The sequence below is a fragment of the Egretta garzetta genome, unplaced genomic scaffold (assembly GCF_000687185.1).
Source record: "Egretta garzetta isolate BGI_Z169 unplaced genomic scaffold, ASM68718v1 scaffold342, whole genome shotgun sequence".
Lineage (NCBI taxonomy): Eukaryota > Metazoa > Chordata > Aves > Pelecaniformes > Ardeidae > Egretta > Egretta garzetta.
Genome location: NW_009258887.1, coordinates 422,399 through 447,577, shown reverse-complemented (window position 1 = coordinate 447,577; position 25,179 = coordinate 422,399). Strand labels below are relative to the sequence as shown.

General features: G+C 39.9%; 1 protein-coding gene across 1 annotated transcript in view; it reads right to left on the bottom strand.

Moving 5' to 3' along the window:
- Nucleotides 1-2,575: 2,575 nt before the first annotated feature.
- The window catches only part of METTL14 (methyltransferase like 14), a 23,467-nt gene continuing 863 nt past the window's right edge, over nt 2,576-25,179 (bottom strand). The window contains exons 3-11 of the mRNA XM_035889639.1: nt 24,389-24,476; nt 19,378-19,458; nt 18,889-18,976; nt 16,245-16,335; nt 14,512-14,653; nt 12,245-12,337; nt 10,795-10,911; nt 7,870-8,080; nt 2,576-5,515 (exon numbers count right to left, since the gene is read on the bottom strand). Coding sequence (XP_035745532.1) covers nt 5,202-5,515; nt 7,870-8,080; nt 10,795-10,911; nt 12,245-12,337; nt 14,512-14,653; nt 16,245-16,335; nt 18,889-18,976; nt 19,378-19,458; nt 24,389-24,476 — 1,225 coding nt within the window. The 3' untranslated portion in view covers nt 2,576-5,201. The remainder of the gene's footprint in view (nt 5,516-7,869; nt 8,081-10,794; nt 10,912-12,244; nt 12,338-14,511; nt 14,654-16,244; nt 16,336-18,888; nt 18,977-19,377; nt 19,459-24,388; nt 24,477-25,179) is intronic.

The window sequence follows — 25,179 nt, the reverse complement described above, 5'->3', positions numbered from 1 at the left end:
GGAAACTCAAGGATAAGTTGTTGGTTTCTATTATGTTGGGAGAGGGACGGTCGTTGGTGCCCCAAGGCTGGCCCACGGCTCCGCCGTACCTGGGCACTCTGCTGTGCTTTAGTGAACCTTTTCTGTGCTCTTTTTGTACAGTCTCATTCCACACAACCTCTCAGTATTTAGCATACTTACTTACCAAGCTGTAGAATAGGAAGTTCTGCACTCAGGTATTAATCTTCTAGGAGTCCTGACTCGCTCTCAGTGAATTGCCAGATTTCAAACTGTCAGTGCTTAAGAGCATATGGTATGCTTTTATTAAAATATAATTTAGAAAACTCTTTTAATTATTTCTTTTGCTAGTCCTAAGTTGTATGAGAGCCAGGGAAGATGCTAAAAATCTATACAGAAGAGGAAAAAAGTACAAAACACTGCTTTTTCTAAATGAGGGGGTACAGTTGAATCAGATTTGCGGTAATCGTGTAGTTCAATTTCAGTCCTTCCTGTAAAGCTGATCTCTAAAAAATAATCCCCTTTTCCCAGGACAGAACGAGCAGTTCTTCCTACAGAAACAGAGCTCTGGGCAGCCTTCCACACCCAGGGGTATCTGGGACCTCAGTTCATAACTGGACTCAGTGAGTTTAACAGTGGACCACAGCAATCAAACCATCCTCCTTTTGCCAAGTCTGGCAGGTAATGCCACACTATTATGGTGCAATTCTCTAGTCTGAAGGGCAGCAATTTATTTAGCATACCATTTAATCACGTTTTCAAATTTGAACATGTTAGGTTTTATTTAGTACGTTTGCTAACTGGAATATTCCCAATACAACTTAGACTAACACCTGTCCCTCAAAGTTTCAGTGGCAGGTCAGCTGTAAGACAGTTGACGCATTAACCAAAGGCTATTTGTGGTGCTATAAAAAGAAAGCCTCTTGTTTAATTACCTACCAGTTCTGTTACAGCAGCCTCTTCTCACAGGACTGAGCTGTTCAACAGTCACCGCTTTGAAAAATAAGCCTCCGCTAATATCAATATTTAAGGTAGAATTTAGAAAGCCAGAGTCTTTGGAAGAGCTGCTTACCTCAGATACATCATCAGTCTGACCGGTGCCTCCATGTGTGAGGTTTGAACTTTTCCAGACTTGAAAAGCTATTGTTACAAACATCAGTGTTTCAAAGAAAGCAAAAAAACCTTCAGAAGTAAGCCAGAGTTAGGCCCCATTAGAAAAGAAGTGCCTTTAAACACATTAGTGTTGCTGCTTAGTGTTAATCATTTCAATCTCCAAGATAAGCAGTCAAGATGCACATTTTTTGGTTTGACAGCTTATTAAACCAGTTGTAGCCTTGTGCATTGACTGGGAGCCCTTAAAATAAGTGGCTGTATCACAGAAGGCCCCTCAGACTGAAGTCAGCTGCCAAGACAAGCACTTTTTAGCTGAAGATGTTACCCTGTAAAAAGTATTTGTTGCCATTGCAATCAGTGTACTTTGTAAAATGACACCAGCAACTCTTTGTGTAAAGACATAAGCAATTATTAAATATAATCATTGTGTGTGTTTATTCTTTCATATACTGAGTTCTGTTAAGTTTTTATGCTGCCAGCCTCTGCCAAAAGCTGTCCAACCCCTTTCAAACAGGAGCACCTCAAACTAGTACCCCAGATCACCACAGCCGGTGGAAACTGGCTTCAGGGTTCACACAACTCCTCCCCCTGCCCCTCCCTGCAAGCACAGCAGGACAAAAACATAAAAAGTTTGTCCCCCTGGCTTCAGGAGCCAGGAACACGGCAAAGTTCAATTGGCAACAATAATTCCTACACAGCATAACCAATGCCGTGCATCTAACAATTAGTAAAGCCCACTGTAGGTCACCACCTCCTACTCTGACTTTAAAGACAGGCAGCCTTACCTGGCGTTAGCAGAATTTTCGGGGTGTTTCCACTGTTGGCATCACCCCCAGTTACAGTAAGGACACCTGCGCAAACTCGGGCTCAAATGTGCCAAGGCAGCCAGGCACATAAACTGTTTCAGAAAAATTGTGCTTAACTGCAGTGAATGAGTTTCTCCTCAGCAGTAGGAAGCTGGTGAGCTCCCGCCTCAGCCACGCTCGCTCAGAACCGTGTCCTCACCTCACTCCACGGAGTTTGCCGCTGGCCGGATCGCGTCTGCACCACATCCATGTGCAGCTTCTGCTCGGGCAGCTCAGGCCACACAAGCACCACTGACCAACTGCGTTAGGGCAACCTGTTTCACACCAAGGACTCCGGAGCGAAGGTACCGGTCACTTACCTGTGCGCTGGCAGAGCCTACAGCCAGCAGGAGTTCAGGCACGGCGGTGCTATGCAGAACGAAGGAGCGGTGAGACAAAGCTGTGTATAGCTGCAGCGCTAATTCATCGGAGCGCCAGCCTCTCCTGTACAGTTAACTGGACCTGGGTTACGATGTCAGAATGGCTGAACTAGCACCAAGGTGCAGGCAGGCGTTGATCCAGCAGCTCTTGCAGCAATCCCACCAGTTGCACACCGCACGCTACAGGGGCACTGCCTGGCTCCAGTAGCGGAGGACTGCAATACGGTAATACTCAGTGTATCAGTATTGATATATATCTCAATACTCCTGTAATACAGGACTGTAATACTCAATGCAGATTTACAGTAATTAGGCTTTATTTTTTCCTTTCTCCTTTTTAATTGCTGCAATAATTATACTCAAACTTACTTCATGTTTTGCCACAGAACTTACCTGCTGCTTGCTTTTGCACCCCTGAGAAGGACCCCGTTATGAAGCAGATGAGTAAGCTTCCCCCCATGTTACTACGTTGACCTCCAGCCCATCGCACTGGGCAATTTCGACTACAGCAATAACGCTGCAACCTGCTTCACCAATTTTACCAAGGGGAAATAATTTTTTCTGCTATATACAGGAACCACGGACCTCAGTCTCTAGCACTTTTGGGTTATTCAGCATGTCCCTAAAAAGCCACAGTCAAAAAACAAAATACTGTTAGATGTTTCCCATGTAATGGGCTTGAATTGATCATTTATTCTTTTCTGAAGTGCATGCTGGCTATTTCTATCCCCTGCCAAGGATTTTAAAACATCCAAGTATTTGAAAATTAATCCCTTGACTTAATGCCATTTAACTTCCATTGTCAGATCAAGAGTGTTTAGTTTGCATCCTAAACCCCAGGCCACTGAACAAAGCATTCCCTGTCTACAAATGTACGCGAAGAGCTCGTGACGCTGCGCTGGGGAAGGACCTCAACTCCCCGCGAGCTTTGCCCACTCACCTGCGCAGCGCACCCAGCCCTTCGACCAACTTCTGACCAGCACTGTCGGTAAGCGGAGAGATGTCTCAAGCGGAGGGATGGCTGGATTTACAGTTGCCCAATGTCTTAAAATCCCTTTGAGTCTCCTCTTGGGCGTACTCTGACCCTCTATGTTAAGAGTAGCTTAAGCCCTGAACTGTCAGCTACAGACATACAATTAGAAGGGGAAATGGGAATTAACATTTTCTACTAATTGAAAAAAAAAAGAAAAATACCTTTTGTCACAGGCACAAAAGCAGCCTTCCTAAGGTTAAATGTCTCCAGTATTTACTTGTTGAGTAAGAACATGCTTAGGCATGTAATTACTATGGCACGTTACCTATCTGGATGCTGTTCCAAGTAGCCTTCGGCAGACTTTGTGGCCAGCCCACTGAGCACCACCCTTAAAACACCAACCCCCCCAAGCCAGTCGCTCCTCAGATGTACGAATGTAACACAGGAAGAAACAAAATGCAAACAGTGGGCGAGTGTCATTGGCACTTTAGCAGCCCCTTACCAAGCACGCTACCGAGGCCCCAAAGCCAGCCAGACCCTACAAAAGTTTCTGTGCTAAGATTTCATACACCAAAAGAACAGTTACGCCACCTCTTTTACAACAGTAGGGAGGAAACCACAGTAAAACCGAGCAATTCCAAAACCTCAAGGAGAACAAACCCACACGATATTAAGAAAAATATTTCAACATTAGCTTTGATAAACAAGTTTAATAATCCACTACTTTACAGGACAGTTATTAAAAGCTAGGCTTCAGGAGAGAAACATTGTGAGACTTAAAAGCCAATTTTCCAAAATCCACACCTACAACTTGGAGACTTTGCCAGCCAGACGTGTTCAGGCTACCAATTACTGACCAAGAAGTTCAGAGTTCTGGTTTTGCTAAAAACAAATATGGTACCTACCAAAGTGAATGGCTTTCATTTCACACGGTACTCTGGAGCTGACGACCCACAGGAAACGCTGTTCCCAACAGGCGTAAGGCCCACAGGCAAAGCCAGCCACTCTGTTCCGTTCCCGCACCCAGGTCTTGGGAAGCACTCACTCTTCCAACACCGCCTCACATTTCCAACGCCACCTCCAGCGAGGTCATTGCAACTGCTCTGCAATAACACTGGTTTTCCCTACCAAGGAACAAGGCTGTTTGTTATGAGCAGACGCTGGGCGGAAAACCCCATATGTAGAAGTTCTGGACTGCCTATAAATGTGTGACTTCGTGACAACTGCATGGAATTACCACTCTCCCCACTACAGATATGAAAAGCGAGTGCATAGACACCACAAATGAAAAGCAAATTTGTTCCCTGTTCCCAGGAATAATTTGGGAAATTTAAACCAAATATAAGAAAAAATAGAATTCTATTTATTCCATTTGCTCCTTAGTTTCAGAGAAGTTAAAATAGGTGTCAATATAGACACAGCGCTTTCCCTTCCATGAATAAGAGTACGCCTGCTATGGCCATGCAATTCAGAACTGCATTTCATGCCCCCTCCACCGCAATTAATTCTAAGTCAGTCCAAGCCTGAACCTTCAAAGAAGGAAGAGGAATTCATGTTTTGGAGAAAACAACAGTTAAAAAAAAGCCCACACCTTGCAAGCTTCGTGAGGGAAGAGCAAGTATCTTCAATCCTACCCGTGGTTTGAAGAGATGGTGCGCTCTGCTTTGACAAACAGAAGCTGCCGGGAGGCCCACTTTAGTACCGTCAGGTGCGGGGCCTGGCCTGGGCCGGTCACTGGAAGGCAGGCTATCCGTAACGGCTTGCGCCAAAACCGATTTTAGAAGTCATCTAGCGTGAGGCCCCAGAACAATTCACTTCAGCAAGAACAAGACTAAGAAAGAGATTCAGAGATGAGGCAAAGGACCGGGGGAAGAAGCGATTACCTAACAGTCATCAGCGGGTGGGGAAGCCTCCCCTGTGGGTACCTCCACGTCCCCCTCTGAAGCCACCCCTCTCACCCCGGAAGTTAGTTCTGTTCCTCTCTCTGCCCCTTTCTCCTCGGCCTGCTGAAGTCCCTCCTCTTCCTCCTCCCCTGGGAGCACCACCTCCCCGGTCAGACTTGGACTTGGGTGGTGGTGACTTGGGCCGAAGTCTCTCAATCTCTTCGGTACAGCCGGTCAGGTGGGAGTTTGGAGCTGTGAAGTACGAAGAATACGTTTCTGCGTTGAAATTGCTGTTTGTGAGAGTGGGTCCTACAGTCAGCCAACCTAGGGAACAAAACCAGAGTCAACAAAAGCAAGAACAAATGTCATGTTTCAAGGCCGTTACCACCCTTTTCCTAGCAGGTGAATGCTCAAGTGACTGGGACAGACACGTATCTACACGTCACCTGTACTGAATGGAATGAAAAGATCACCTTTATTACATAGATCCATGGCAACATTCAAGCTGTGGTTTTACAAGACACCTTCCTCCTCCTTCCTAATTCTTCTTACACCCCAACAATGTTTTCCAGCCCCTCTGGGACCAAACTGTAAACCAGAGCAGTAAATTCATCTAGTTTAAAAATAACATCATCCTCCTCTTCTCCCCTTTTTAAAACGCATTTGAACTTGAATTAGGTAATTTTGTCTCCAGACACCAGCTGTGACAGTGCAGCCAAGAGCACAGCGCGCTGGAAGCACACATTTGAACACACAATACAGTAACAATTCTGTTGAAGCCCACTATAGGAAACTAGAGCATGAAGAGTTAAATTAGCCTGTTTATGCACAAACAGTCAGTGGGCACTTCAGCCTCACCAAGTGAATCAAGGCAGAAAGACGTTTCAAACAAGCACATTCCTATTTCTTCATATTATGAGCTAAAGTAGCACTCAGATCTAAAGTGGGGCTCAGACCACTTAAAAATGTCAGTGGAAATTTAATTTTCAGTTGTAACATGTATTAATGAAGAAAAACATAGTTCAGTGATCTCAACAACATGCTTATAAGGAAAACAAGAATTCAAAATAACCCGGGATCAGTTCTTTAGCACTGTTTACTTTACCGTGGGAATTTATGTAACATTTACGTTGCTTCCTCCACATTTAAAAAACAAAAGAAAGAAAAAAGAAAAAAAAAAAAAAGAAAGAGTCTATTTGTTTAGGTTTTCTACTTCACAGAGCACTGTGAGGATTCACAAACAGTAATTCTAAACTCTAAACTCGAAGTGCTAATCGATAGAAACACGGTGCCCTGCCAGCTTCTTGAACAAAGAGTAAATGAAAGAAGGTGTCCCTACTGCTGTGATGAGTACAGGATTGAAAGTACACCATGCAATCCCAGGATAACCACCAAATTTAAAAATACAAGAGTTGAATCAGACTAACATGACCCTGTGGGACATTAACATATAAGAATTCACCTACAACAGCATTGACCTAACACCTGAATGATGTCTTTCCACAAAACAGAACAGCCCCCTCCACACAGACACACATCCCGGTAACCAACAGAATTAAGACTGACATGATCATTAAAATTCAAGCCAAAGGCCAGCCAAAGACTAGGAATGGCCAATAATCACTACTCCGTAGTCGTATGAGCAAGAGAGAAACACCACCTTGACATTTATTTAGGTAACTTATTGCTTGCACCTTGCATACCATTTGACATCCTATTCCAATTGCAGCAAAAGAATAAGCAACACTTTTTAATACCGTAAGTGTTATCATTCACACAGAGCAGACCAGGCCTTGGACGGACTTGTACCCATTTCTCCTCTGCCATCCAAACTATTAATCCCTACTTATGGGAAAACAGCGTTACACAAAAGCGCTGAAGGAAGCTAAAGCGAGCGCAGCTACAGCCCTTGCCCCACTCACATTCCCCCACCACTTTCTTTTGAAAAGGGCATGCTGTTACCATGAACTGCTCAGAGACCGACACTCGCAGTATCCATCAGTACGCACAGTACGACTACGCCATCCGTAACACGAGGTATAAAGTCTGTCAATTCAAGCATGCATTGGCAGTTGGAAGAAACAGGACTCTCAAGGTTTATTTCACCTTAGGCTTTATGCAGAAATGCCATTGACAACTGATACAAAAGTCTAAAATGTGTCAAAATAGATTTTATTTTTCTAGTCTGTATTGTTCTGCAATGAAAGTCCTTCGTCACTTACGCATGATAAATTGAAAGGCCTGACCATCGAAACAAATCAAATGCAGTTACCTTCAATCTGATCCATATATTTCTAGGCATTTTTCAGTGCTAGATGCAGCACCCACTGTCAGATACTGGGTCTTCACATACTGGCAACAGGACATAGGGAAAGAATTCATGCTTCTGAGAAGTGTAAAACACACCAACAGGTGAAAATACTGGTTAACAAAAAACTTTCTTCTGAGAAAATTAACAGAATTGGTAGTTGTCATAGACTTGCCAAACAACAACTGCTTTGACACTGACAAATCTTCACATAAACCAGAAACGTACCTCCTTGAGAATCATGCATTAGGATTAACCGCTATTGTCTCAGCTTCCATCATAACGCATCAAGTAGCCTCAAATGATGGAAGAGGGTTATGAAAAGTAAATTAAAATTTAACTATTAGATAAAAATAAACATAACAGCTACCTGGTCGAATTGTACTGTCCCTTCCGAACAGATGAAGACGTCGTCGCCCAAGGCAGAAATGTTCAATGATGTGAAAAATCTCTACAGGTTTTTCTATGTTGCCAATTTCAGGCTCCTCTGTGATGATCAGGTCAATGTCAACATTAGCATGGATGAAGTCACCGTCTGTACTGCGACGCACAGTTCCTTTAATGCCCATGAGGCAGTGCTCCTACGCACACAGAACACAGAAGAGTACCTGTCAGATGCCGCACATACTGTTAGAGCACAGAAATCCGTGGTTTGAGCACAACAGAGGGAAAAGGAAATTCTAGGCAGAGTAGCTCCTACTCTTACCCAGAAAAAAGCCTGAAGCATGAACTAGAAGAGCAGAGCAAGCTGGAGCTACCAAAAGAGCCTTCTGAAAGCAAAGCAGAGAGTAGTTTAAGCTACCTGGCTTGATGAACTACACTACGAAGTGGTAGAACTCCAACAGAGGCTGAGGTAAGATGGCTGAACTTCGTCAGTTACAGAAAAGTTACAGCTTTAAGCTGGAAAGCCTGGGAAATCAACACGAGGGAAGACAGTACAAGGTGGTGGCAAAAGTAAGGGAACAGTTATTAATTATGATTAATACTTGTATCAGGATTCTGATCCTAACTTTATTCTTCCAAATAATTTTCAAAGTTCTTAGTCATAAAACAGCCATAAAACAGCCAGTCAGTGAAAACAAGATGCGCTTTTTCATATTGTACCTGTTACCAGAGTAGCCTTCACCCTTTTTAGAAGATATCACTGCATCAAAAAAGTAAAACCACTGTCAATGCACTCTCAGTCAACTCCATCAGCTTTAGAAATGTTCTTTAAGTGTAACAGCATTGCTTTCCTTTCCTCTAAAACATTACAGATCAATTTAAGTGACTAGTATGTAGAATCTATGAATGAGGAATCACCATACTTGGTACAGGATGAAAAGAGGGTTCTACATATTCATTTCAGAGTTCTGTTTCTGGGGATATTAAGCTCAGATGAGCAATTTTCCCCAGTATCATAAAACGCTGATTTACTAAGCGCCACCAGATGGCTCTAAAAAAAACTTGCAGACAAGAGTATCTAATCATTTCCAGATTTTTGGCAAGGATTTTAAGAGTTAGTGAATAAATACGAAAGGCAGAATAGGTGACCTATCAAATCTACGCAGCTGATCAACTGCACCCAAGCTACAGGGGGGTTGGACTGTATATTTAACTAAATAAAAAGGCACGATACTGCTAAGCAAACTACCCATCAAGCAAAACCTGGTAAATCTAGGCTTTAGAAGAACTATCCAAAACATTTTATTTTCGTAAGACATGGAACATCATTCGTTATACCTTAACCTTCGATAATACAGCAGGTGGCACAGCATAAAGCGGTCCTAAACTAAACGTAACAGGATAGCATTTGCTCTTGGAATCATTGGTAAATACATCTTGCACAACAGACTACTTATTCAGTCAGAATATAACAAACATTGAAAATTGAGGTAGCTTAAACAGTGACCTCAGCCCAACCCTTGATCAATAAACAGAGAAATTCTCTAATACAGGAAACTATTCTCCTCTGTTAAACAAAGACATGAAGTCCCTCCACAAACCCTCCTGTGTTAGTTTTAGCCTCTCCCTCATGAGCGAGCTGCACATAGTTGCAATAAACATACAAAATTCATACTTATATTTATAACTAATAAAACAAACCTCAGATTAATGTAAATGCAAATCAAAGAAAGATTCCAGATACTTTAAACAGAAGTTTATACTCCTAAAAAATGGTAAATCTGAGACAGAGTTGAAGATGTTTAATACTAACGAATGATTAATGAATGGGGAATGAGTCCTGAGGTTAATGACACTTTAAATTATTGTCAGCCAACAATGTGTATTCAGTAAAACTGCCACAGTTACACACACATACACCCAAAACAATACCTTATTAATCCTATCTACATTTGTCTAAGGTTTTGAATAACATACATTGGAGTCTTAAATCAAGACTTTTTTTTTTTCCCTCTGTGCCTTCTTCAATACACGTCCTCCACCACACATCCCTAAGAACCTGTTTAATTTAAACCAAGCTGACCAATTCTGTCACTTGTGCATTACAGTCGCCTTCAGGAAGGCAGGAGATGCTGCCTGTCTGTGCTCCCCAACAGCCCCCCTATCTGGTTCGTGCTCTGCACACATACCTGCACATGTATATTTAGAACCATTAGCCTGTCTTCCAGAGTTATTTTTTATGACTACATCCATTTATAATCTACAGTTGTCCTGGTTTCAGCTGGGATAGAGTTAATTTGAAGACTTCTTTTGACTTTAAATCACTGCTAAGTTTAGTTCCATTCAAAATGTGTTCCTCTGCCAGCAGGTTTTCTCCTCTAGCCTGGAAAGGAGCTTGTGTTTTTACACAAAAGGTATTGCTAATTGGTAAATAAACAGGTGGTTAGTCTATTAGCAATAGATTAGCAATTAGCAATTCACCCATAACCAAAACAACCCCCAAATCAAAACCATCCCAACATACAGTAACATTTTCTATTCAGTTTCCATCTTCCCTCTCAGGATTTCATTCTTGTTCCATCAATCTATGAACCCTCCTCAGCTACCTGCATTTCAACAAGGCTCAAATGAGCGTCACATTTAGAGGACTGTAATAGAAATGTACCAAGCAGCACTAAATGTAACGAAACTTCTATACCTCACGCTGCCTGAAGTCAAGAAGGGGACAGAAGTTCATCATTCATCCTATGAATATGTTTATTTCCACGTAATGTACTTTGTAGAACAGAACTCTGAAGTCCTCCTGTCTGCTCTCCTCAAAGCACGTCACCGACTGCCGCGAAGCACCGGGTGTTTCATCAGGATGAGGAGCCAGGGTGGGAACAGAGGAGAAATTGAGCCAAACTTTTACCTTGGTTCTTTGGAAAACAGCCTTAGGGTCGAGAGTCTTGGTCTTTCCAGGATTGTTCTTATTCGTTTTAATCCAGCAAATGTCCTCACATCTTCTGTAACCCCATTTGCGTAGACACTAAATATTATAGACAGATAAAACAGTTCACACTACACCAACAACTTAGGTGACCTAAACTGAACACTCATATAGGTACATGACTTTTTGTAAAGCGTAACTGGAAAAGAAATTTGTCACAGATGAATGAAACAGTTTACCGGCATGACTGTACTGTTTTGTCAAGCTGCCCAAAAAAAAAAAAAAAACAAACCACAAACTTGTTTACTAATATCTAACCACGACAGAGATCCCCTATGGAACTCTGCACTCATTTTTACTGAGCAACACTTAAATTTAGTCAAAACCAGTCTGAACAACATAGTGATCAGTGGCCTTGGCCCTCTCTCACATCAATGTAAAATTCTATAAATGAGAAGACAAATAGCCAAAAGCCTTTGCTACCATTTTCTGGCTTTTCCCACACCTGTAACGCCCTCCCCTCCCACCCCCCGAAAAAAAAAACCAACCCACCACCCTTACATGATGTTTTAATCCTTAACTCCTGTGAGCGTAGTCTTGGAAAGGGAGGAAATTGGGCATTAAGGACTCAAGCTCATTTGGTTATTGCCGTGTTCAAGAACTGTCCAGCTACGACAAATATGCCAGCAACCAAAATCAATCTAGCTGAAATAGCCACTTCAACCAACCTCAGAATGAAAAAGCAAACAGCTTAGTAACCACATGTGGTTCTTTAGCAAATGCCGTATTGTTTTAACAGAAAGCACCGCCCAAACTAAGCAAAGAATGTTTCAGCAGAGCAAGAGCCAACTGGAAATTCTTATTCCACCATCCCCAACACAAGTAGTGCTACCTTGGCATACAGAAAGTCAAGTCTAAAAACCCCAGATCCTATAGGGAAGTAAAACTTTGTAGAGCTCACTGACAGTAAACCCACTTAAAATCCAGGTGTTTTCTGAAAATAAGCAGTGCCCCGCACACAATTTTATACCACTTTATGGAACAGTAGCACCTTTCTAATACCATGAATTTTTCTGGCAGAAAACTATTAAGACTGCTGTTAAAAAAATGTTGTAAATGCACTCAACATGGCAACCTGCTCCTATGGCAACATGCATACATTAAAAACAAGACAGCAGTACAGCTTTCTAGACCCTATAGAATTATGCTTCCTCACACAGCCACAGCGAGTCATCTGGAAAACAACAGTATCTAAATAGTTAACACCAGATACACTTAAATTTATTTAATCCACTTAAAATTATGTATCCTATACCACAGTAACAAAACACCTCTCAGCAGTTACAGTTGAGAATTCTATACAGAAAAAGTCAACGATAAAAATAAACTCTTAAGCCTGTCCCTGATAAATTGAATTAAAACATCATCTTACCACTCGGCCAAGATCCAGACCCTCGCCTGAACCGCACCACAGAAACACAAATGACCTTGGGGCTGCAATTTCTTCAATTTCCAATTTCATGATCTAATAATAATAACGGTAATAAAAGTGTTTCTGAATTAAATATAAATCACCAATTATATCAGGAAGAATACTTAATAAGCATTGAAGCATTATCACAGAAACCATCAGGAAGCACTTTTATTAGAGATGTTAGCCTGTAGACCATTCCCAGCCATCCTCTTAAAATTGTTTTCCAGAAAGTATGTTGTAAAAGTTACCTTGTCAGTATCCAACTGTGTGTTTTCAACATAGCTGATTACCATCTTAATTATTCTTTTTAACAGAAATTGTATCTGTATAGAAAATTGTAGACTTAGAAGACTAATACAATCCACATGACATTTTTTTCTTCCTCCTAAACCTCTGCTTCATTTTATCATTCAATTAGTAGCAAAAAGATTTAATAACAGAGCAATAGTGTTCTGTTTCTTTTCAGCCCTGGAGTTACTTTATGTGAAACTTGTGAAGATACGTAATGAAAAAAAAAAAAACCAAAAAACAAAAGACAAAAAACCAGCTTAATTCCTATTACTATATAGGAAAGACAGTCTCTCCATTTTCACTTTCAGGAAAAAAGCAGGAAGAATTTATCAGGACAGTTGTTCAACAATGACAGATGAGTAACATTCAGGATGAAATAACTTCAGATGCAAAGCATCTGTTACTCATTACAAATTGAAAAGATTCATCTGTAACTTGCTAACACATCAAATCAAGCTTCATTCAGTGCCACTGTGAAGAAAAATAATGCAGTAGAAGCCATTCTAAGAGGATATAACTCCCAACTAAGAGGATGACTCCTGCCTCCAACACTTCCAGTTTTTCTGTCAGGACAGAATGGTTTTTCCCCAGGCAACATTGCCAGGCACCATTTTTGCCTGATGCAACGGTACAGCTAACGCAGAAGCTACCTCTTCCATAAAGGCAGTCACCTAGTCTCTTATCACAGGCATGAATGCCTTTGTTTTCAAATTCAAACTAAATCTAGTTTAAAGTAACATCATCGTCCCCCTCCCCCAAACTGCACAGAACACAGAGAGGAAAAACCTCAGCAACATCTGCTTCAATCTACCCATTTGCTCGTATTATGACAAATTTGCTGCTCATGCAGGCATGGTCCTGCATACCTTTCAAACAGGGTCTCTAAATAATAGCTACTTATTAGTTGCATATTCCCACCATATGTCTGAACCCAAGAATTCCTGACATGCATATGCAAACATTTTTTTAACCAGCTCTTCCTCTCAACTACAGACTGTTTTCTTGTGGGTGTGGGGTTGTGTGGGTTTTTTTTTGTTTGTGTGGTTTTTTGCGGGCTTGTTGTTTGGGTTTTTTTTAAATGAGTAAAGTGTAGATACATAGAGTAGAGCCAATTTATTGCTATTTTACGTTAGCATTGCAAATTTTTTATTCAATGCCCAAGGAATTCTCCGGTTCAATCAAAGGACAGGGCAACTTGGCAGCAGGCTTTGTGTCATCGAGTTGTTACGCTTGATGACATCCAGCACTTCATAGCCTCCAGCCCTCACCTTGCTTTTCCAGAGCTGACTGAACCTAAACAATTCTATGACTGAACAGTAAGGGAATACATAAATACAAGGAAAAAAAGCCACAGGCAAGGTTTATCTATTTTGTTAGGCTTCTTGGGATTACAATTGGTCTGATTGTTAATATTTCCTACCCAGTCAATACTTTGGAGAAAAGGGGTATGGCAGTGAAGCATACTCATCTGTTCCCGAGTAGGAGACCAGCATACTAAAAAGCGTACCTTAAATATCTCTTTGAGAATTTCAAGAAACAAGGGAACATTTACAACGGATATTCTGAATTTCAACCGCAAAAACCAAACAGAAAGGAAAACCCATGGAATGAGTTTTCTCATGGATTTGAGGGTAGGGAGAAAACCCACTGTTATTAAGATTTAAATTTTCAACCAGGCTCAAGGAAAACAAAAAGGTGTATTTAATTCATTAAACTACTTAATCACAGAGTCTTTTAACAGCAATAGTGTAGGCATGCACACAATATAAAAGTTTTTACAAAAAGATAACTTTTCTTTAAAACACAAAACAAAAAACCATATCCTATTTTTCCTCAAAACACTTCTCTCAAACATTTTGATACCAAATTAAATCCTCAAACTATTTGTTTAAATACATGTATTAAATCCTTAGTACAGCAAGAACAATACTTACATCGTCCCAGGTCCAGCATTTTTCATTGGCAGTAATGCCAGTCTCTCGGTAGTATTCTTCCAGTGGTGGTTCCAGGAGAATGACATCGAATTTGGACTTCAGTTCCCTAATATCAAAAGCTTCCAAGTCTGCTTGTAAGTACCTGTTTAAACAAAAGATGATAGATTGTTTGGACAAGTTACAGCAGTGGTTTGAAAATTATACTCCACACAGCACTTCTGTGTAGCCAGTTCAGAGTAGGTCTCCTGTGTAATTCATATAGCTCAAATGTACTAAATCCAGAGAAGATCCATAAAAATTCTCACTTATCCTAGGCTGGATGCTGTTGCATTAGTTTTTTTTTTTAAAAAGTAGTCTTCCTCTGAATAAACAGTTTTTAGGATTCTAATTTAGCAAGCAGGAAACAGATGCCCACACAGACTGTACAACAATATCTAGTACAGAATCACTGAACTTTCTGGACCTCCATGGACTATATATAGGAGGAAACATCAACATTTAAGAAGCAAATATTCACTGCCTGGCTAACAGACTTCTATTTTGCTTCAGTTAGGGAAAGTGGCATATTTTAGAATTGTCATTTATTGTATGTTATGTGCAGAGGATTCTGAATACTGGAAGTGGGGTTACTTTTCATACAGTAGAAAAGTATTTCTCTACCCCTACAACAAAAGCCTAATTCTCCCCCACACTGATTTTATTAAATACACACTCAAATGCACTCTTATGACTGGCCTCCACACCTGCCCAGCACTCACTGCTGTACCACTATCCAAAAAACTACACTGTCCTCCCCTCAGTACCTTTAATCTTAAAAAAGCCGATTAGCAGACCACCACCTCCCCCTTCCTAAGAAAAGTATCTGGAAGAGATATCTGGTAAGTGGATTTGGTGTTATCGAAGGCAGCGTTTAATTGCTATTTTTCCCCCCTTTTGTGCTTAAGGCTAAGAATGCCAAAACACATCTAACTTCAAAATAGCTAGTCAAGTTTTGCAGTTTGCATCTCAATTGTTCTGACAACTATTTCAGAATTTTTCATGTGACATTCATGAAATAATGCTGTTTTACTTGGTACAGATTAGGACTACAGTATATTAAAAGCATTAGGTTCATATTCTGACAGGTTCAAATTCCTGGGCGTAACATGCTGCATGCTTATACCGTGTCTAACGTTCAGCAAAAACTCGGAGGTAATTCAAAGTTAACAGGACTAATCACTTCCAGCCAGCCTGAACTTTTTTTTTTGATCTTAAACTATAAAGTAACATCTGATTAATGGATACTAAGATAATAGCTGAACATTAGACAAAAAAAGCTGTTGCAAGAACAACCAAGGTTATATGAAGAGGCCAATTTTTTAAAGCTTTTCTTGTTATTGTAAACTGCATGATAGCATGAGATTCACAGTAATCTGATGTTCTTTTAATTCCCAAGTTAAAGCTTACAGCCCAATCAGTTGACAGTTTGGTCTTGAAAACCAAAACTTTAGATACTATAAATAATCACACACTGGAAAGAAAATCTAGTTTATATACTATGTTAAACATCTAGATTAACCTAACAAAAACAAACTGATTTTATTCTTCTGAAGTTTCAGTCGATTAATTTGTATATACAAGCAGAAATAGAAAATGTAAATTCTGAGCAGGTGCTGAAGATAGAGATTTGCAAAGCAGACAGCTAACTTCAAACAGGTCTGGAGAAGAAAGGCATTTTCCGCAAGAACACTTACATGGGAGGAGTGTTAGATTTAGATATCAGCTCATCCTTCAATCTGATGAGCTCTCTAAGTTTTGGATATTCTTCAAACCTATCTGCTAAGCCTAAGAAGAAGAAAACATGAAGTTAACAACTACTTAAGAGAGTAAATCTGTATCAATTAAGCATTGTCCAGTATTCTGAATAGGTCCAAATGTTAATACTTAGCCTCATTTTATTTTTTATTAGAACAAGCCAACCCCTTCAAAGCAGGTTTTTTTTCAGTACTTCACAAAAGCCTCCTTCCTTCACCCAGTTAATTATGGCTGTTACTAAATGTAGTGTCTATGCTCTAATCTCCTCTAGAGTATTAGAGTGATCAGGAGTCCACAACTCCTTTTATCAAAAGGAAACAATCTTTCATATAAACTACAAGTGCCAGAATGATGAAAGCTTTTTTGTTACCCCCCACCCATAAGTTTATATTAAGATCTAATTAACATTCATTTACATAATACGCTTATTTATTTAACCTTTGAAGACTTTCTAAGGCAGCAACTGGGGTGTGACTGGTTCCCTTAGGCAAGCCTTATATCGAGATTTGGTACACTGGTGCCAGTCACGAAGGTTTGAATATGTGTATATTTATTTATTGGATTCCTAGACTTAGCTTTATGATGTTAATTTTCAAACCTTTCATATGCACAGAATGTAAAAGGGAGAACCCTAATTAGGTTTACTGCAGCAAACTTTTTTTAAAAAGAAAAAAAGCAAGCAAACTTTTCTGTATATTACAACCCCCCCACTTCTCTCTAAGTAGAAACAGTATGGGTTTGCTATTGCTGGAGGCAGCACAAACCAAAAAGGTGCCATTCCCACTGCCCAGGCAGTATCAGTTCAACTTTAGCAAGAATTATTTACAAAGCTTCATGTTCATTTAAGTTTACAACTTTAAATGGTTCTAATCCATGGGGGCAACAAACTCCACAACACTTCATCCCTCTCCTTATTTTAATTCAAACTTCTGAACTCCCAGTGCTAGCATCATACCGGTAAAAGCAAAGTTCTTGGTATCTAACCTTATTATCTCTTACTACGTGTGCATAAAACGTGCAGAAGTTACTGTAACCCTTTTCCTTAAATACATAACATCTTAAAAACACCATGTTCTTCTGATTTCCACTGCTGTGTTGCTTCCAGCCAGTGCAAGTCAAATACACCTGACCAGCAGAAATGGAAGCCAGTTATGAGCAGCTAAGCAACAGATGTAAAATAATTTTCAATTAAGATTACTTAAACAAGAAAAAAAAACCAAAAAACCCCAACAAACCACAAACCCTAAAACCAAACCAAACCAAACCCCCACAGGTGTCTCCCTGTCTTCCAACAGCAACATCAAAAAAGATATAACTGGGTGTTCTGGTGCCACAACTTCCCTACAGCTTTTTGTAGGGTCATGTCCAGTTACGAAGTAGCACCTAAGCAGAGTCTTGACCTTCGCGTAGAAAATGTATGCTAATCAATATGCAACCTGACATACCTCGTCTCTAGTAAAGTTAGACTAGACTAACTGCTGCTGACACGTTCATCTCCGTATTAACACTCCTATAACAACTTGTTCTGTCCTTCCCAACTCTTTAAGCAGCAGAGAAGTCCGAGTAAATAACATGGGCTGCTACTTCTTTGTACTCATCTTACTTCAAAGAACAGCGTATAACTATTTCAAGTACATAACTGTGAGGCCCAGATGTTTTTCAGATAGAGACATAACTGAGTCAACCAGCCCATTTTTCATATTAAACATCCAGATGTGTTTCACAGAAGCATTCACAAAATATAGAAAAGAAACAAACTGCCTCAACAGGCAAAACAAACCTCTTGGGGCTGGCATCTGGCATATACACAACACGCTTGTATTGACAATCTTAAACTTGATAAAATACAGAGAACTGTTGCAGAAAACGGCAGAGGGAGGCATCTTGCTTTTTTAAAAAACAAATAACTACCAGGCACTCATTCTGGCAAACAGGAATAAACTGTACCTAAGTTTTAGAAAGATTAAATTCAGGCCTAGTAAAGTAAGATTTCAAGTAAGATTTCAATAACAAGTTCAGCGATGGCTGGATGAACGTAAACTTAAAAAATAACATCCTCCAACTCAAGAATATGTCGGGCTCTCTAGTGAGTAGCCAACAGATACATTTACCAATTTAGCTGGTAAATGTTAGCTGTATTGTTTACTGACTTATATTTAAGTATTTTCCATACTTTATATGTGTTCTTGGAGGCAATACAGTCCAGGAAACAGCTGAACTGTAAGTCAGTTATTCACACTCCTAAAGGTTTCGAGATCTGCTCACTAGACTCACCTACTTCCTGGAACCAAAAGAGCTTAGTTTTGGAAAAAATCTTCCTGGTTAAATATTTTCAAATAAATCCATGAAAAGCCTTGGTAATAATCACCTCCTAACTGATTAAAAGTAAAATAATTCATATAAATGTATATATTGATATGTATCCACACAGAGACAAACTATGAAGTATATGTGTATCTACATTTCCCAATAACTGTAAGAAATTAAAAAGGGGAAGAAAAAGAAGTGCTATCAAATAAAATGAGTTATCTTCAAATAATTAAGGAAGGAAGAAATCCTATGAAATTACTGACTATGACATACCAACATCTCTGATGAAGTTCTGGGGTCTGTGTCCTGTATCCACAAAGTGCTGGCAGTAATCGTTGTGTGGATTTAAGCTCTGAGTACCCTGGAGAACAAAAGGGAGGTCAGCAAAAGCAACAGGGAGATCACTGGACTTAAACACACACACGCTATGTGTCTGATAAATGAGAAAGTAACAGATTTTTTTCTTGCTTTTCAACATGCCTCTATAAGCTACACTAGTCAAGACCGTCATTGTGGTTTTAGTTCCAAATCAGGCCCACCATTACTATGGCTCATTGTAAGTTGACCCAGATCTTTGGCCAGATCAATGTAAACACTAGCTACAGTTGTACCTTTCACAGGAAACTTCTTCCGTACTTGTGAATTCCAGTCAATTGCTTCAGCCTCTAAAGCTGAAGTATTTGAAAATACCATCAATTGCAGAAATAGTTTAACACAACTATGCCAGCTTTGACGAGACTTCTAATTGCAAAAGCAGCTCACCTTAAGAAAGGTACTGGAATCTTTGTAAATCTCTTCTTCATAGGGCAGGTTCTCTTCATCTTGCTGCAGCTCTACTTCATCCTTGGAAATAAAGCAGATATAAATAAAGCAGTATGCAAGATCATGCTGTTTCCTCATTATGATTCTGCTTCTTAAGGGAAGAAGTGGGCTGTTGACAAACAGAAGTCTCCTAAAACAGCAGATCATGAATAGTTCCAACTCCAGTTTTGGAGGGGGAAAAAGAAATTGATTATTAACAAAAAGGTCTGCCTGTCTCTCATTAATGAGGAAAGTGTTACTGGGAGAGGCCTCTGAAAGAATAAAATAAGAAACCCTTCCTTTCTAGGCCCTGACAGCATAGGCAGTGCTTTACAAGGTGTAGAACTTCTAATTTTTGTCCCCCCAAAAATTCACTCCTAAAGCAAATGGTATATTTTGTTGAAGTTCTTCTGTAGTAGAACCTTTGCACATTTATATCCACTTAATTATCTCTTATGTTCCAACCCTAGCAGCTGAAACCATCTTCTGTATATAAATCTATTGAAGTCCACACTTTGCAGAAGCAGCACATGGTACAAGCCAGTATCACATTTGGACTGTCCTTAAGAGTAACTTTAAAATTCTCATTTTGTAGTCTCAAAATTTACAGGGAAGAGGAATTTTATTGCAATTTTTTTCCCCAGTTAGTGTGTCACCAACTGCTTGTTCATCAGATTTCTGGAGTTCAGAGATCTGTCACACTGACACACCCTGAACATCCAACATAGAACTCTGAGAGAACAGAAACAAAGAAGAGACTTGCTCCTTCACATCACCTTCTGTTTTCACACTGACCCTGAAACAATCCAGTATATATATTTATAGAAACAAAACTGAAGAACTATTAAATAATATCATCTACCATATTTTAGTAGGATGCATATGCTCTTTCATACATTACTGACTACAAAAGAAATCTTAATCAGTTAATACAGTGCTTTATGTGAAAAGCAGTCTCAAGACTGAAATACTGAAACAAAAAAAAGACATTTTAACACACTGAAATAAAAGGAAAGATGGAGAACCAGATTTCTCATAGAAAAAAACCCTCAACTTCTAACCCCAACACACATTTTAAGTCAAAAGATGCAGAGAAGAAGCTATGAGTACTGCTGCATCTACACCATGCTACATAAGGTATCTGACTGTCAAATGAAAAATTACGCGTTCTCCCTATTTTGATCCCTCTAGCTGTTGAAATCTTAAAATAAGCTCTGTGTTCTTTCCAAACGGGAGCTTTGAACCAACTTCTGAAATGCCTGCTGTGATTAGTAAGTCACAGATGCCCCCTCCCCATTACTCAGGTGAAGAACTTACAGAGATAGTGTCTTTTTGTTTGTTTGTTTAGCCAGACCAAAAAGAGAAAGATCACTATCAGAAACATCAACAATGTTGACAAGGAAAAGGAATAAACAGCAGACAAGCAGCAGCAGCGTTATTCAGGCAAATAGAAGCTGAAAGCTTGAATTTTACTAAAAACTGCTTATGCCATCATAAGCTTACACCTGTTTCTCCTCTTCCATTTCTAAATCTTAGCCTTCTGATGATAAGCACTTCTTAGGTAGCTACTTCTGAGTCATACCAGTTTTCTTTATGTCTTCATAAGTGATTTAAAAAATAATGTCTTAAAGCTACAAACAAAAAGCCCACACCACCAACTTTCAAAGGGAAGAGGACACAGTTAAAGCAGAGACAGAATGAAATTAACAATAATACAAAACACTTGGTTCTTGTACATTGATCATCCTTGTTTTCCAGATCTGGTGTACTGTTGCTGAGTTAGGGCGACAAAAACTACCCACAATATTCAAGCGTATAGTTTTTCTCAAATGACTAGAGAGGCATTAAACAATTATCATGATTCAACCAAGTAAGACTTCTTCAGCCTCCAGAACAATGACATGGAAGCATTCCAAGCTCACAAGCTCCTGCTTACAGAAACAAGGCAAAACTGGGCTCTATCAAATTAGGCTGGCTGACAGCAAATTTGAACCACGGGTATTTTTGTACTTCATACAAAATTAAAACTCCGGAACTCTTTGCCACACAACACTGTTGATACCAGACATTTATACAGGTTCAAACAATTGAGTAAATGCACCTGGGAAAGGGGAGAGGTAGAGCAACAATCACAACTCTCAGCAGGCTACGCAAAGCCTGGGCGCAGCAGCAGGTAGTCTAGTCCCCTTATCTATCACTTCCAAATACAGACCAGGGAGCTCAGCTAACCCTAGTACAACTGTTACAGTTCCACAAAAACAGGAATATTGTAGAAGTTCTTTAGAACCACAATTCAACTTTCTGACCTTAAAATACCCATTATTCATTTTTGCCAATAACGCATCTCTTCCCATATCTCCCAGCTCTGTGGTTTGCAATGTAGTCAGGCTCCAAGACAGAAGTCAAGCTGCCAGTGGGAAGCTTAACAAGCTTCCCTTTATTTTCATACTGCCTTTTATTTTCATATCAGCCTGATGCTTATTAAAAACCATCACTATAAATTTACACTTATTCTACAATAAAAAAAACCCAAACCAAAAAAAAACCCGCAAAACCCCAAAACAAAAGAATAAAAAAAAAACCCATAGCCTTTTTTTGCATCAGATGTTCCTAAGTAGCCGAGAGATTAACATACTTCATCTTTCATCTCAAAAACTGCTCTCACGCTTCCCCCATACAATGGAAAAGTCAATGTCACTGCTTGGCCTTCTCTCAAAACACCAGCGCAAGGCATTTAGGTGTCATCAACTTGCTTCACTTTCCATTTGGAATGCTAGAAACTGACCGAAATCCTCTCTCTAAAATACCCAGCTACATTTGTTTACAGGTTTCATGCCCACATCCACACACTCTACCCCTGCAGACCTTGTGCCATCACGCTGCACCGCAGTAACAACAACGTTCTACCTTCACAGTAACCCGTCTTTGCCAGCAATTACAGCTGGGTGCTCAGGCTCCAGCTAGAGCAGTTGAAGTTTGAGGCCACACTCATTTCCACCAAATCCGAAATCAGGGCACAAATATTTTAAACCACTTCAGAAGGATTAATTGATACCATCACGTAGAACCCAACACTGCCAGTCAGGGTTTGAGACACATACAAGTCACTTTACATCACAAATACTTCCCTCTAGTTTTCCTAACAAAACTGACGAACTTGCAGTATTTGTTTGCAACACTAATAGTTTATTATTACTTTTGTCTAACAAGTACTAAACACAATCCAATGGGGCTTGATACCATAAGGATCTAGATTTTTGTATCAGTTCATATTACAGGACTCAATTTAAAGAGGCTCAAAGTACTAAGAAAAAAGTTAGTAAAATCTCATCTATATTTATGCAAGTTCTTATCTCCTTGCCCATAGGAAATGAGTGATGTCTGCAGAAAACAGCTGATGACTCCACTGTAGATATTCTACTCGGGAGTTTCACATTTCTTAAATCTATTCATCTGCTCAACTGAAGGTGGTCCAAGCGAGTATTAAAATATTCTTCAATTTCAGCAATATAGCAAGAGTCTGGCCACTTGCAAGCGGTTAGAGCCCACCTCAGGGTAAGTCTTCACCATGCTCAAGAAGAAAATGTTAATAATAAGATTCACATGCTTTGCCAAATGAAGTGACCTATCCACACACATTTCTCTGAAAAAAATTTTGTTCACATAATTGGTGAAGGAGTAAAATAAACTGATATGAACTGATCACTAATGTGAACATAAACACCCCACTTCACAAACAGTGCATGCGCTCTGTAAATCCCTTCTTTGAGATGGTGACTTGACTGGTTTGCTAAATAAGATGTACGGACTAACAGCGTGTTAAAAAGAATCTCTGTCCACTTACAGATAGACTTTAAAAAATAGTAATCAAAAAATGTCCTGTCACACATGAACTTTTTGTTTTAGCAAGATAGAATAGACATTATTACAGAAATATTCATAAACCTGAACACAAATGTAATGCTACCAAGGCCTCGTATTTCAACAATTACTATTTTTAGGCATCCAAAAGAACAGCAGACACTGCATTGTTTCATAAATGCACCAACCTTGATTCTACTTCCCCACAGAAGCACGGTTATTAGGACCAAAAAAAAAAAAAAAAAAGGAGAGGGAATATATATGCTGCAACAAGATCACAAAGCAAATCAGAAAGACAGCTGTATTGTAATCATGCCTTTGTTTAACCTCCTTTCTCTACCACTCATCTTGGCCAAAACATGACATTGGGTATGAAATAAGAAAGCTGTCAAATAGCTCTTGGATGAGCATTTGAAAAATGAGGAGCACGACAGCTTGACAACCACTCATTCTTCAATGACCACAGAGGCAGGGTTTTTTGGATTTTTTTAAACTGAACTTTTCCTGGATATTTTGGATACTTAAAGCATACCCCAAACCAAGCCCCTTACTTCCTTTCCCTTAGAATCCCTTATTTCTTCCAGTCATGCAGCACCGTATTCCTTTGCACTCAGCAGCCAGGCTGGACGACACCCTTGGCCTCCCTGTGTTTCATCCAATGGCCCGTGCCTCTTGCTAAATGCAAGCGTTTCTTCTGACACCAAGAAATTCTGGTCCAGATTTTTTTTTTTGTGTACCCAGGCACACACACGTTTTACCACTCCTTCCCACACAAGACAGCCAGCCATGGCACGCTGCCATTCCCTGTGGGCACTATCACCTAAGCCTACTACCTCCTAGGAACAGCACTAAATTAAGCCTCCAAACACCAGGTTCTGGTGCATATACGGTTCAACGTACCTAAGCCACGTCCAAAGAGAACCACTTAGTGTCTGTGCTCCCTCTCTTAGACCTCCCCAGTGGAAGATATCAAGGGAGATGCCACTTAGGGACATGTATTTTAAAGTATCTACACGCATTGCATTTATTTATATGCACACACACATATTTTGTAAGTCCCTCAGAGACACACGAACACCAGGGAAAAGTAACTTTTTCCTCTTTTTCTTACCTTATATTCTTCAATCTCTTCCTCATCAGCTTCTCCCTCATCTGGGTATTTGCGTTTTGCATTTGGTGCAGAAGTATCATAAGCAGCCCTAAAAACACCCCAGAGAAATGCTCATAAAAATTGGTTTCTCTCTCCAGAGAGAACATTTCAGAAATCTCTGATAATCCGCCTCGACTACACATTTCTGTTAGAAGTTTGACATTTTTTTCTAACTTCATACATGAGAAGTTGCTCCCCTCTCAGTATATTTGAGACCAGCACAACTTGTTAAGGACAGGACTCCTGAAAGCAGGTACCTCGCTTCCTCACTTTTCTGTTCTAAAAGGTACAGCTTATTTTAACCAAAGCAGTAAATCTTGAGAAATGTCGGCTCAGCCAAGAGAATTACTGTTACATGTGAGAATTAGTAAGCACTAGCTACTTCGTCCTAGACATGATTATTATTCCATAAAGAACTTTTGAACTAAATTGCCCTGTAACTGCTCTTAGCAGAAGTATAAAGGCTCTAGGCCACTGCAGCTGGCATGCTCTAAATTCACACCTGGTTTGCTCTACAGTAGCTTTTCAACACAGGAAGCAAAAGTTAGCCTTGATTTCCAAACTGCTATTAGAAGTGAATGACTAAACTCTACTTGCCTTATTCAAATTTCAGATTTGAGTAATTAGAGCATTTTGTTTCAATGAACCGTACATTTTTAAATAAACGGCAGGATTTTACTGTGCTCTTTGAAGCGCAATCACAGCCTATTTCAAAGGCCTGCATTACTGTTAACCCCCCCCAATCTCGAGCA